The sequence below is a fragment of the Dermochelys coriacea genome, chromosome 16, assembly GCF_009764565.3.
Source record: "Dermochelys coriacea isolate rDerCor1 chromosome 16, rDerCor1.pri.v4, whole genome shotgun sequence".
Classification (NCBI taxonomy): domain Eukaryota; kingdom Metazoa; phylum Chordata; order Testudines; family Dermochelyidae; genus Dermochelys; species Dermochelys coriacea.
Window position 1 is genome coordinate 5,638,836 of NC_050083.1, and position 13,826 is coordinate 5,652,661.

The window sequence follows — 13,826 nt, forward strand, 5'->3', positions numbered from 1 at the left end:
GACTCTCTGTGGGGATGTCCACACTGCAGCTGGAGGTGGGATTTCCAGCTCAGATGGACGTATGCGTGCTAGCCTGCTAAAAATAGTAGCACAGCTGTGACTCCACGAGCCACACTAAGCATACAGCGAGGGTCTTGGATGGGAGTGCACTTGGAGCAGCTAGCCTCTCCTGCTGCTGTGGCCACACTGCTATGATCAAAGCTAGCATGATTGGGTCTATCTGAGCTGGGAATCACATCTCCAGCTGCAGTGTAGACGGAACCTGGCAAAAGTCACTTAGTCGCTCTGGGCCTCAGGTCCCCACCAGTAAAATGGGAGTAAGAGCACTGCCCAGCCACCCCAAGATGCTCGGAGGATAAAAGCACTGAAGAGTGAGTGCTCAGACACCACAGTAATGCAGGTCAGGTAAGTACCTTGGAAAGACAGCTAAAGACACACTAAGTGCTGGGCACAGAATAAAACCTCAGGCAGATTAGATTTGATGGGTACCAAGTGGCATGTCTGAGTGATGAGGAGCAAAACAGGTTTAAAAAAAATAAAAGGAAGTTCTTCTTCACTCAGCACACAGTCAACCTGTGGAACTCCTTGCCTGAGGAGTTTGTGAAGGCTAGGACTATAACAGGGTTTAAAAGAGAACTGAATAAATTCATGGAGGTTAAGTCCATTAATGGCTATTAGCCAGGAAGTGTAAGGAATGGTGTCCCTAGCCTCTGTTCGTCAGAGGGTGGAGATGGATGGCAGCAGAGAGATCACTAGATCATTACCTGTTAAGTTCACTCCCTTTGGGGCACCTGGCATTGGCCATTGTTGGTAGACAGGATACTGGGCTGGATGAATCTTTGGTCTGACCCAGTATGGCCATTCTTATGTTCTTACGTTCTTATCCGCACAAAGGGCGCCGCAGAAGCAATCTGGTTTCCCGGGTGGGCACTCCATTGCTCTCTGAAAGTGATGGACATCCCCCCACTCCCTCTTGAAGAGGACTCAGAGCTGCCCCATCTACACTATGGCTTTGAACAGTGTTGTTGGGTTCCCCGACTCAACTATGGTTGTGAATAACATTTTCAGAAGCACCCAAGTGACTTAGGAGCCATTCTGAAAAGTTACTTTGGGCTAGATTTTCAAGGCTATTTAGGCACCTCATGACACCAAGAGGTGCTTCTGCAACTCCCATTAGGCACCTATCTGTATCTTTAGATTCCTGAATAGCTTTGAAAATCTGACCCTTAAGAGTTTACATCTCCCTGAAAGTCAGTGGGAGTTGGATGTCTAAGTAAGAGCTAACGGGAGTGTAAAGAGCATGGTAGCACACTAGTGGCAGCAGAGGCACGGCTTAGCCAGGCCAAGTACAAACCTGCCTGAAACCGGGGTGCATGAACTGTGCCAGCATGGCTGCTTCCTATGCGACAGCAGCTACACTGCTTCTACTCAAGCTAGCGTGAGGATGTGTGCGCAAGCAGGGAATCAACCCTCTAGCTCACAGCATAGACAGAGTCTTGTACATGAAGGTGAAATGCTCTGTATCCCAGTAACCAAACACCCATACATGCTTCATCCTTTGGGCAGAGCAGCCCTGCCTGCTATGCACAACTTGACGGGAAAAAAAGAAAAGGGGGCCTGTAGGTATCATAAAGCAACAGAGGAACAAAGAGAGTTTATCATCTGTGCCTCTTATTGTCCAGTGGATCCTGATGCACTTGTTCTCTCCAGGGACAGCACAAAGCCTTGACTCTCAGTGTTGTTTTTCTAAAGCCCTGCTTTAGTCATCATGCCTCAAGGAAAGTGGAGCCCTTCCTAGAACAAGCATGACCCGGCATAGACCGGATCCTGCATTCCCTGGGCACTCTAATTCCCTTTGGCTTTAGGAGGTGCACAAGGAAAGTAGGAGCAGGTCTGAAAAGCAAATTCTTGTTCCCCCAGCAACACCAAAACCACAGCAGTGCTCAGAAACTCAAAAGCCACTAACACTGGGGAAACCTCAGGAAAAGTTCCCCAAAACCCTAGCTACAAAATAAAATATTGATCATTATTAATGCAGTTTGTTAAAGAGAAAAGGCCCAGTGAGGAATCAACTGCAGGAGACATTAGTCATTCAAAACTACATAAAGTACAGTGAATATGGGCCAGGTGTAAATCAGCATCTCTTCCTTTTGGTGGCATTAGCATGATTTACATCAGCTGAGAATCTGGCCCATTATGTGTTTGCACATGTCTCATGGGAGGCTGGATTGGTAAACACAAGCACCATGTTGTCAAAGGGGTAATAATTACTAGGAAATGACTGGTTTCAGAGTAGCAGCCGTGTTAGTCTGTATTCTCAAAAAGAAAAGGAGTACTTGTGGCACCTTAGAGACTAACAAATTTATTAGAGCATAAGCTTTCGTGAGCTACAGCTCACTGCATCCGATGAAGTGAGCTGTAGCTCATGAAAGCTTATGCTCTAATAAATTTGTTAGTCTCTAAGGTGCCACAAGTACTCCTTTTCTTTTAACAGCTGTATGGATCTTAGTTATCTCTAACAAATCTTCAGAAAAGGCAACACAGTGAAATCAGTCTTGGGCGGGTCAAAAGTTTTCCAAGAAAACTGTTTTTTGAGGGAAAATTGGGGTTTCACCTAATACACATTTTTCACAGGCAGGATCTGCTTTCTGTGGAAAATTTAGATATTTAATTGAAAAACTCAAATACCCCCAACTCAAAAGATTTTGACCAAAAAACAGGATTCTGGGTGTGGGTCAAATTTTGGGAGGGGTTTCAGCTTCTTTTGAAACTTTGCTGGAAAAAAAAAATGAAAATTTTCTGCAGACATTTTTCTTTCAGACAGGGGCTGGCTCTGCCCAGGGGCTGGCCAGGGGCAGAGTTCCCACTGGCTTCACCAGGACAGTGGGCGCTCAACTCCGGGACAAGCGAGCCCCGAGAGCTGCATCTCAACCCGCTACGGTTTTCTAGCCATTTATTTTTTGAATGAGAAAATAAAACTATTCGCAAGGAGCTTGCGGGGACCGGCCCACGAGCCCTGAGCTCAGCGTTACGCGGGGGCTCGCTGTCCTGCCAGGGAGCTGAGCCTCCGAGTTCACTTGGCTGCTGCGGGGGGCACAGGACGGCTCCGCTGCACTGGGATCCCTGAGCCCGCCCCTCGGGAGCTGCGGGCGCCCCTGGCCCCCGGCCGCGCCTGGCCCCGGGGCTCTGGGCGGCCCCCGCTCACCTTGAAGCCCGGCGGCTCCCGCAGGTCCTTGGTGGGCAGGCACAGCAGCAGGATGCCCACGATGCCGATCCCGCAGAGCAGCAGCGGCGGCAGCACCGCGATCACCTTCCTGGCCATGGTGTTCGGTCCCCGCAGGACGGGAGCGAAGCGGAGCGGAGCGGGCCGGGCCGGGGCCGGGGCCGGGGCCGGGGCTGTTGCATTAGCGGGCGGGGCTTCCTCCTCCTTCGTGGCGCGCTGCCCGGGCGCGGAGACTGGCCAGGAGTCCGGACGCCGCGGGAGGGGGCGCAGGTGATCGGCCCGTGGCTCCTCCTCCCGCTCGGGCTGCTGCTGCGCCGCGCCCCGGTGCTGGGGCCTGGCCAGGTGGGCGCCGGGCGCTCGCTCCCCTTTGATCTCCCGGCTGCCCAGACCCGTGTCCCGCGGCGCTGGGGCAGCCAGCCGCCCTCCTTGGCGCTCTCGTCCCAGGCTGAGCCTGCGTGGGGCAGCCGGGGGTTGGCCTGCAGCTGCTAGCCCCAGTTCCAGGCCCCCTGGCTCGGCCTTCGCTGCTACTTTAACCTGCCTTAAGAACACCCCTTTGGGGGGAAGGTCCACACAGCGCAGGAGCGAGCCCCCAGCCTAGGTGGAGAGATGTGGGGCAGGGGGCTTGTGTAGCCAGCGCTTTGACTTTGGTTTGTGAAACCCAATCGTTCCCCCCGCTCCCCCGTCCGAGCCGGAGCTTTAAGCACTGGCCACACTGCTCTTTTCGCTAGCGCAAGCCCCACTCGCCCAGCCTGGACTGGGAGGGTCGCTCCCACGCTCGCTCCAAAATGCTGTGTAGACAGCCCCTTGTTGGCAGTGTAGACACAGGGCGGTCACTGACACGTTGCCTGAATACCAGCCATTCCAGTGCTGCCAGGGCCACCGTGGGCCCACCCATGGCAGCGTGACATGTGTGCCAAGTAGCAGCAGGAGAGCAGCATGCTCTTCAAAATGGTGTACCCCCCCCGATACCATGCCCAGTTTTGTCCCAGTACCGGACAGGGTACGACCCTCTCAAAAAGACTGTCCAGTTTAATAGCGGATGAGTGGCTTCCCTACCAAGTTATACCCTGTGTGCTTCCTGCCAGACTTGGCAAGCCATGTACTGCGTTCTGCTAGGGTGCCTCTACCCTGGAGCTGGACATGTCATTTCCAGCTCAGGTACGTGTTCCCATGCTGGTTCTGACCCAGCTAATTCTCTAGAAATAGACACGTAGCCACCGCAGCCAACTGGAGAGGTTAGTAGCCACCCTGAGTACATGCCTAGTGCCTTGGATGGGTGTGTCTCCGATAGCGCTGGGGATGCTACACTGCTATTTTCAGTGCACTAGGGTTAGGGTTAGGACAGGGGTGGGCAAACTATGGCCTGCAGTCCGGATCCGGCCTGTCAGGACTTTGGATCCGGCCTGCGGGATTGTCACCCCCGTGGCACCGCAGGCCCCGCGCCACTCCCGGAAGCGGCCGGCGCCATGTCCCTGTGGCCTCTGGGGCCGTAGGGACGTGGTGCTGCTTCCGGGAGCAATGTGGGGCCAGGGCAGGCAGGCAGGGAGCCTGTCTTAGCCCCGCTGCACGCCACTGCCACCTGAACTCCTCCTGCACCTCCACCCCCTGCCCTGAGCCCCCTGCCGCACCCCTGCACCTCAACCCCCTGCCCTGAGCCCCCTGCCGCACCCCTGCACCTCAACCCCCTGCCCTGAGCCCCCAACCTTCTGCCGCACCCCGACCCCCTGCCCTAAGCCCTCTACTGCACTCCACACCTCTCCCTGCACCCCTGCCCTGCACCCCCTCCCTCATTCCTCACCCCCTCCTGCACCCCAACCTCCTGCCCAAAGTCCCTTCCTGCACACTGCACCCCCTCCCACACCCGCACTCCCTCCCACACCCCAACCCCCTTCCCAAGCCCTACATTCATGGCCCTGCATGCAATATCCCCACCCAGATGTGGCCCTCGGTCCAAAAAGTTTGCCCATCCCTGGGTTAGAGTGTATATCATCCAAGCTGGGAATGACGTCTCTAGCTCCAGTGACTACTTACCATCTGACAAATGTGGGGGTGGGATGACCCCTTCTGCACCCGCTTGATTTAACCGCTTGAGAAGGGATTCTACACTATCCTGCACTAATGGACTGGAGTGGGCAACAGTGCCTGCCCAAAGGGCAGCAGGGCCACCCCTTTCTGAGCATGGGGTCAGTTTCCAGAGGGTAGGACCGCAGGAATAGATGGAGCCTTGCTTCAAACTTGAAGCTGTGAGAGGAAGACGGGGTGAACCTTTCCAACTGCCTTGTTCTATACACTCCCCCTGAGCTCTGGTATTGGCTGCTTTCAGAGACAGGACACTGGATTAGGTGGACCATTGGTCTGACCCAATATGGCCATTCTTACCCCCTGTCCATTTCCTGGGTTCCACAGGCTGCTGAACAGCCCTAGCACTTCAGGTTTTAGAGTAGAGCGGGTCAGTCAATTCACCTGTGCATCTGCTGTGAGCTTTCCGGGAGGGGTCCACTGCCAGGCAGCACAACGTGAACCTCGTGGGATGGCAATGCTGGGGCCTTAAAAGGCAGAGCCATCTCTAGGAACATGTCACGAATGTGGCTGCACCCACATGGCCCCATCTTCACCCCCATGCAGCGTCAAAGGTAGGTGTACTGCATTGATTTTGAGGCAGCAGCAAGGAGTGAGGGTGCAGGCTACTGAGCCCTGGGGAGCGTCAGAGGAGGAGACGGACGTGCCCAGCCTGGGAGACACCTAGAAAGAGGTGAGTTAAGGAAAGGTCTATAAGACTATAAGAACGGCCATTCTGGGTCAGACTAATCCATCTAGCCCAGGATCCTGTCTTCCAATAGTGACCAATGCCAGGTGCCCCAGAATGAACAGAACAGGGAATCATCAAGTGATCCACCCCCGTCGCCCATTCCCAGCTTCTGGCAAACAGAGGCTAGGGACACCATCCCTGCCCATCCTGGCTAATAGCCCTTGATGGACCTCTCCTCCATGAATGTATCTAGTTCTTTTTTGAACCCTGTTATAGTCTTGGCCTTCACAACATCTGTTCATCTATGCCTCTGTAGGTCCAGGTTGGATGGGATCGGGGGTCCACCGGCCCATAGGTTTTTGATCCATGTGTAAGGTCTGAGGCCTTACTCTGCAGCCACATTAGGACAGCAGCAGCTGTGAGCAGAAAGTCATATCCTCAGGTTCCCTCTAAATTATACCAAAGTAATGAAATATTGAGCTGTTAAGAAGGCACTCCTGCCCTAATAGTATCCACCATTACCAGATAAAGAAATAGATCTTAAGATGTTTAAAGAAAATTTTGTTTGATAATCCCAGATGACCTGATCCTGACTGGCCACCAGGAAAAGTTTGTCTGCCTTATTGGGAGTACTCAGCATTGTATGCTTAGCATGAGTATTCTGTTCTGGTAACTCTTAATAAATCGAGGTTAAGGATATTACTGTGTACTCTTTCACTGGTAAAAGGCTCTGCAAATGGGCAGAAGATTATGCCCTGAGCCCTAGAAATTGGGTATGGGTGGTGCTGAGCCCTAGGAAGGATAGGTGCCTTTCGCCCAGAGCACTAGGAACTGGGAAAGGGGCAGGGATGCCTAAATTAACTGCGTTATGCCATGAGCCCATAGAAGGGTAAAAGTAGGGTGCCCTTGAGTGTGCGGATAACACCTGGGTAAGGGGTCCCGTGTCAAAGAATGCCAGAATCTGCTACAGGGAAGGAGGAAAATAGGAGATACAAGCCACAATCGAGGACAAAGGACATACTGGTTAAAAACCAACCTGGTCAGGCGGGGAAGTGAAAGGCAGCTATGGAAAATTTAAAAAAAAAAAAAAAGACAACAAATAGAAGAACGGAGAAGTGGATAGTAACTGATATAAATCAGAAGCTTGAGAAAAAAAGATGATATAGTCATATTACATGATGATGATGATGACACTCCATTCTAATAATAACTTAGGAGGATGTTAAACAGCAGTTGCTAAAGTTAGATATTTGTAAATCAGCAAGTCTGGATAATTTGCACCCAAGAGTTTTAAAAGAGCTGGCTCAGGACCTCACTGGAGCCTTAATGTTGATCTCTAAGATGTCTTAGAATACTGGGGAAGTTCCAGACGATTGAAAGAAAGCTAATGTTGTGCCAATATTTAAAAAGGGTAAACTGGACAACATGGGTCATTACAGGCCTGTCAATCTGACATCAATCCCAGGCAAGATAATGGAGTGGCTGATAAGGGACTTGATTAATAAAGAATTAAAGGAGCATAATGTAATTTATACTAATCAACATGGGTTTATGGAAAATAGATCCTGTCAAACCAACTTGATATCTTTTTTTGATGAGATGACAAGTTTGGCTGCTAAAGGTAATAGTGCTGATGTAATAAACTTAGAATCCTGTGAAGCGTTTGACTTGTTATGGTTGAGCACTACTGAGTCTTTCCCTTCTCAGGCAAAAGTGCTCCTTTGCGGGTTTGACCTGTTACCCTCCTGGTCCGAGATATCCAATTCCAGAGTCTTGGGTAAGTATTTAAACAATAGCTTTTATTAGCTTAACGAAGAGAAGGTGAAGGGGTTACTTGATCACGATCCAATGGTTGGAAGTTGAAGCTGGACAAATTCTGATTGGAAATAAGGTGTAAATTTTTAACATTGAAGGTAATTAACTACTGGGACACTTTACCAAGGATTGGGGTGGATTCTCCATCACTGGCAACTTTTAAATCAAGACTGGATGTTTTTCTAAAAGCTCTTCTCTAGGAATTATTTTGGGGCAGGTCTCTTGCCTGTGTTCTACAGAAGGTCAGACTAGATGATCACAGTGGTCCCTTCTGGCCTTGGAATCTGGGAATTTTTGGACAAAAATGGTGGGAAACTATCAGTGCCCTGAGTGCTTTTGCATGGGGTGGATTGGCTTGGGGCCCCATTCAGCTACCTCTGATTCTAGAGAGATGGGTTTGGATGGACAGCAAAGCAGGTGTGTCATGAACGACCAATAAACCACCTACATGAGGAAAAGTAGAGTAAATGTTTTTTAAAAGTTACATTTTTAATATTACTGGAGGAGATTGTAACACAGCTGAAGACAAGTGTTTTTAATATTATTTATTTCTGGATAGTGTCCTTCTACTATTTCTTAATATAGCCAAAGGGAGTAGGAGGTCAATTTCAATAGAGGCATTCTGTATATATTTTGAATATTTTTATTAAGTTCACAAGGGAATAATCTTGTGTGTTTTCACAAAGCACATTACAAGCAAAGGCAAAGGTTACATCACCTGGCTCCAAATCAGACCATTTTAAAAGCTTACATGTGTAGAAAGAAGAACTAGAGCAAAATAATAAATATAAAATGTCAGCAGGGAGAATAATATGAGAAAGAAGAGAGCTTCCAGCCCAGTTCTCACTTCACTCCAAGAACTTGCAGAATGGATTGTTTTTTAGGCCATGGCTAAAACTTCCCATATTTTGCTAGGCTATCTGCCCTATGCATTTGTATCTCTACCAAGGTTCCTGCCATGTCCATCATTGTGCACTTAGGTTCCAGTCCAGCAAAGAAGCATATACTTATATCTACTGACATACTTAAGTGCATCTGTTCTATTTTTATACAGGTTCAAATAACAGATTTTTTTATGATTATTATTAATTTATTTATTTATTTTGGTTTTCTGACAATTCCAAAAAATTGAAAAAAAAAAATGGTTTCACATTGAACTGAAAACAGAAATTTGAAAACTTTTCAACAAATCGTAAAGGAAAACATTCATTAATAAAATTGAAGGAAAATTTTGCAACAAAAAGTCCTTTCAAACTGAAAAATTGAAATGGTTTTGAAAATGTCAGAATCTGTTTGTTTTTCAACACAAGCAATTCAGTGAAACTGACACAAATTCGCCGAAAGGTTCGGTGTCACCGAAGCTGTTTTCCACCAACCCCTCAAACAGAGACAAACACCTACAAGATCTCTATCAAGCATTCTTACAACTACAATACCCACCTGCTGAAGTGAAGAAACAGATTGACAAAGCCAGAAGAGTACCCAGAAGTCACCTACTACAGGACAGGCCCAACAAAGAAAATAACAGAACGCCACTAGCCATCACCTTTAGCCCCCAACCAAATCCTCTCCAATGCATCATCAAGGATCTACAACCTATCCTGAAGGACGACCCATCACTCTCACAGATCTTGGGAGACAGGCCAGTCCTTGCTTACAGACAGCCCCCCCAACCTGAAGCAGATACTCACCAGCAACCACACACCACACAACAGAACCACTAACCCAGGAACCTATCCTTGCAACAAAGCCCGTTACCAACTGTGTCCACATATCTATTCAGGGGACACCATCATAGGGCCTAATCACATCAGCCACGCTATCAGAGGCTCATTCACCTGCCCATCTACCAATGTGATATATGCCATCATGTGCCAGCAATGCCCCTCTGCCATGTACATTGGTCAAACTGGACAGTCTCTACGTAAAAAAATAAATGGACATAAATCAGACGTCAAGAATTATAACATTCAAAAACCAGTCGGAGAACACTTCAATCTCTCTGGTCACTCGATTGCAGACCTCAGAGTGGCTATTCTTCAACAAAAAAACTTCAAAAACAGACTCCAGCGAGAAACTGCTGAATTGGAATTAATTTGCAAACTGGATACAATTAACTTAGGCTTGAATAGAGACTGGGAGTGGATGAGTCATTACACAAAATAAAATTATTTCACCATGTTTATTTCCCTCCCCCCCACCCCCCACTGTTCCTCAGACGTTCTTGTCAACTGCTGCAAATGGCCCATCTTGAATATCACCACAAAAGTTTTTTCTCCCCCCCCTCCCCCCGTCCCCGCTTCCTGCTGGTAATAGCTCATCTTAAGTGATCACTCTCTTAATGGTGTGTATGGTAACACCCATTGTTTTATGTTCTCTGTGTATATAAATCTCCCCACTATATTTTCCACTGAATGCATCTGATGAAGTGAGCTGTAGCTCACGAAAGCTTATGCTCTAATAAATTTGTTAGTCTCTAAGGTGCCACAAGTACTCCTTTTCTTTTTGAGAATACAGACTAACACGGCTGCTACTCTGAAATTTGTTATACAGTATATCATTTTTTAATTTTCCATAGCTGCCTTCACTTGCCCTCTAAATCATGTCGTGTTTTTTTTAACCAATATAGTCTTTTTCCTTAGCTGTGGGATTGTGGCTCTTTGGGTATCTAGTAAAGTGTTCTTGAACAATGCCCAATTATCATTCACATTTGTCTGATTCAATTTTTCCTCCCAGCGGATTTCACTCATAGTTGCTTTCAGCTTTGTGAAACTGGCCCTTTTAAAGTACCGATTATTTATATCAGTGGTTGCAACTTACAACAATGCACCGAGAAGCTGATTCAAGCCCCAGTGACATCAGTGGGCTTTGGCTTAGGCCCCCAGACTGCTGGAATCTGATACCAGTCTTGAATTCTACAACTGGACTCATTTATTTTCTGTGGCCCAATGGCCCTGAAATTCAGTCTGAGAACATGAACATCCACTGAACCTCAGGGGGAAAATCAGGTATAATTATACACTATATGATTCAATAATGAAATTGTATATAATTAGAGTGAAGGAAAAAAATTAAAAACAGAGAGAAATGTGGACAATATAAACCAGGAAGATCTCTGAGAAGAGAGGAGAAGTGGGCACAGAAGAAAAAGAACAAAGGGAACTTCCATGTATGTTGTGGAGGGAACTAATATAATTACAGGGGAGAAACAGAGAACACTAAAACTCTCAGATAACCAACAAATTAAAAAGGCTTAAGGCAGAAGTCCTATCCTTGCTGAGAAAACACCCTTGTCCCTGCTACTAGTAATACAGCTGGAACTCATTGTGACAGAGTTTTCATGTTGACTGTTGATGTTCTTTGTTTATTTCATTCAGTTTGGAACGTGAAACTAGACCCATCAGCTTCACATCCTGGGCTGGGATTTCCAAAACAGCCCAAGGGATTTAGGCACTGAACTCCCAGTGCATGTCAATGGGATATGGGCACCCAAACCCCTTAGGCTCTTTTGAAAATCCCAGTCCTATTTCTTGTGCACTAGCATAAGAACATAAGGATAGCCATACTGGGTCAGACCAAAGGTCCATCCAGCCCAGTATCCTGTCTTCTGACATGCCTGACTGCCAGGTGCTTCAGAGGGAAAGAAAAGAATAGGAAATCATCAAGCACAACACTCTTGTGGTTGGCTTTCCCACACTGAAAGGCAAATCTTTTTTCTTAAAGAGCTTTTGCCCAGCTTAAAAAAAAAAAGAAAATATGTCTTTTTATATTATTGCTCTAGTTCTGCAGCCAGATCTGCATGGTCAGACTCTTAAATGGGCATGACTCTGATTGCAAGATTGTGTGCTGAGGTTTTAAAAACATCCTCCAGCCTATATATACAACCCCCACGCTGGGCTGGAAAGGGTTAAATGACAGTACTGGGCCCCACTAGCCCTGCAGACCATGTGCCAGTTGGAGACAAGGTTGAACAGGGACCAGCCCAGCTCAGAAGGGAGAGGCTGGGAAGGGAGACAGACCTATCCTGAAAGCTCCTGACAAGGGGGGCCGGAGAAGCCTACTTGAGGGAATAGGACTATATGTTGAGCCCATTTGGGGCTGACGGTTTGGTTTCTTTTTCTTTTGTCTTATCTGGACCAGAAGCTGAGAAAGGAAAGCAGTGGTAGGAAGTGACCTAGGGCCGGTAACTCATAGGACCCCCTCAGAGGCCATGTACTGCTGACCCTCCTAGGACCTGGGTCAGAGCGCAGTGGAGATGCCAGGCTAAGGCTCCCCTACCACTGCCCCCACTGCTGGGTGGGCACTAACCACTAGGCCACCAAGGACCCTCTTACACACACACATGGCCTCATTTTATAAGAAACAAGAACTGACTTTGGGCTGGCTAAACTATCTGATGGAGTCAGCCCAGCTGATAAACACTGCCGAGTGTCTATGAATTACAGTGAAACCCCAGTGAATATACTGAACCCAAAAAAAAAGGAGTACTTGTGGCACCTTAGAGACTAACAAATTTATTTGAGCATACGCTTTCGTGAGCTACTGCTCACTTTATCGGATGCATTTCAGATACTGAACCCAGATACTTGAGGGAAGGGGACGCTCCTTTTATTTTATTTGTCCTCTGAGAGGAAATGAGACTCCAGGATCAATGTCAGAAGCAGTCAGACAGAGGATCCATTGGAGGTAAATTGAGCTGCTCCTGATTCTGCTAGGATCCATGCAAGTTTTCCTGCCCATAGATCAGTGTAATTTCAGTCTCTCTCCACTGCAGAACTGTAAACTGAAAAACCATTCGCAAAAAGAAAAGGAGTACTTGTGGCACCTTAGACACTATAGTCTCTAAGGTGCCACAAGTACTCCTTTTCTTTTTGCGAATACAGACTAACACGGCTGCTACTCTGAAACCTGTGAAAAACCATTGCGGAGTTAAAACAGATGGCAAATAAACATGAACCTCACTTGCCAGTTTTTTTCTGCAGTCACAAGGGCTAGAATCTTGTTTTGTTTTAAATGATTGTTCAGACTCTCATGTAATCACATGTGGGGGAAGATGTGGGAAAAAGGAAGGGAAAGGGGGGAGGGGCTCTACACCGCCCGCTACATAATCACACCGTCCCTAGGGTTTGGGCACACCAGGTGTCCTGCTGTATCACTTGGGTAGGAGATTCTTCTATTTGGCTCCATTGCTCTGTGCCCCCTCGCCCCAGGGTCAGGCTCAGATGCCTCCTCTCTGGATGCTCCTACCTCTCTGTTCTGCTTCTCCCTGCCTTGGGGCCAGGACTAGGGTCAGTTGCTTCTGGTGGGGCTCCCTCAAATGTGAGCCACCCTACTAATGGGGGCCCAATGACTCCTTATGGCTCTGCCTCCTGGCTCCTAGGACTAGGATCTCCTCCCCCACCTCATTCCATTGGCTCAGGCTCAATGTGGCAAGGCCTGGATCCCACCCTCTCCGGCCTAGCCACAGACTCTGCTCAGATCTTGTACACTGGCCATTTGAAGTATGGGTTTCCACAGACGATGTATGGTTTGGGGCCCAAGGCTGTGTCCAGTTTGGAACCCCTCGGCTGCTTAAGTAGAACCTGGTCCCCCAGCACCAATGGCCTGGCACCAGCATGTCTGTCATAGCTCCATTTCTGTCTGTCTCAGGTTTGGCTCATGTTAGTAGCCACAATCCAGCCTGCCTCATGGACCCATTCTGGGGCCCATGGATCTTGGGGGGATCCCCAAGCAGATGCTCAGGGTCATGTCTATTGGCAGCCGGCCATGTCCGTCGAACATCAGGAAGTAGGGGTTGTTCTTTGTGTGCGCTGTTTTGTTATACATGTAGGTCAGCTCTGGTTGGTAGGAAGGCCAGTCTCTCTGCTGTGTCTCTGACAGGGTCCTCAGCAGCATCTGGCTGGCTAGCTGGCAGAGGCCATTGCCTTATGGTCAGTAGGCTGTCGTCCTTAGCTTGTGCCTGCCAGATGGAGAGCACAGTTCCTTGAACATCTATGACTTGCAGGGCAGTTCATAAGCACCTTGGTGGGGTAGCTGTAC

The 13,826-nt window shown here is 48.4% G+C and overlaps 1 protein-coding gene across 1 annotated transcript in view; it reads right to left on the reverse strand.

The window, feature by feature from the left end:
* ENTPD2 (ectonucleoside triphosphate diphosphohydrolase 2) overlaps positions 1-3,539 on the reverse strand; it is a 48,234-nt gene extending 44,695 nt beyond the window's left edge. Inside the window, exon 1 of the mRNA XM_038374903.2 lies at positions 3,206-3,539. Coding sequence (XP_038230831.1) covers positions 3,206-3,322 — 117 coding nt within the window. The 5' untranslated portion in view covers positions 3,323-3,539. The remainder of the gene's footprint in view (positions 1-3,205) is intronic.
* Positions 3,540-13,826: the final 10,287 nt, after the last annotated feature.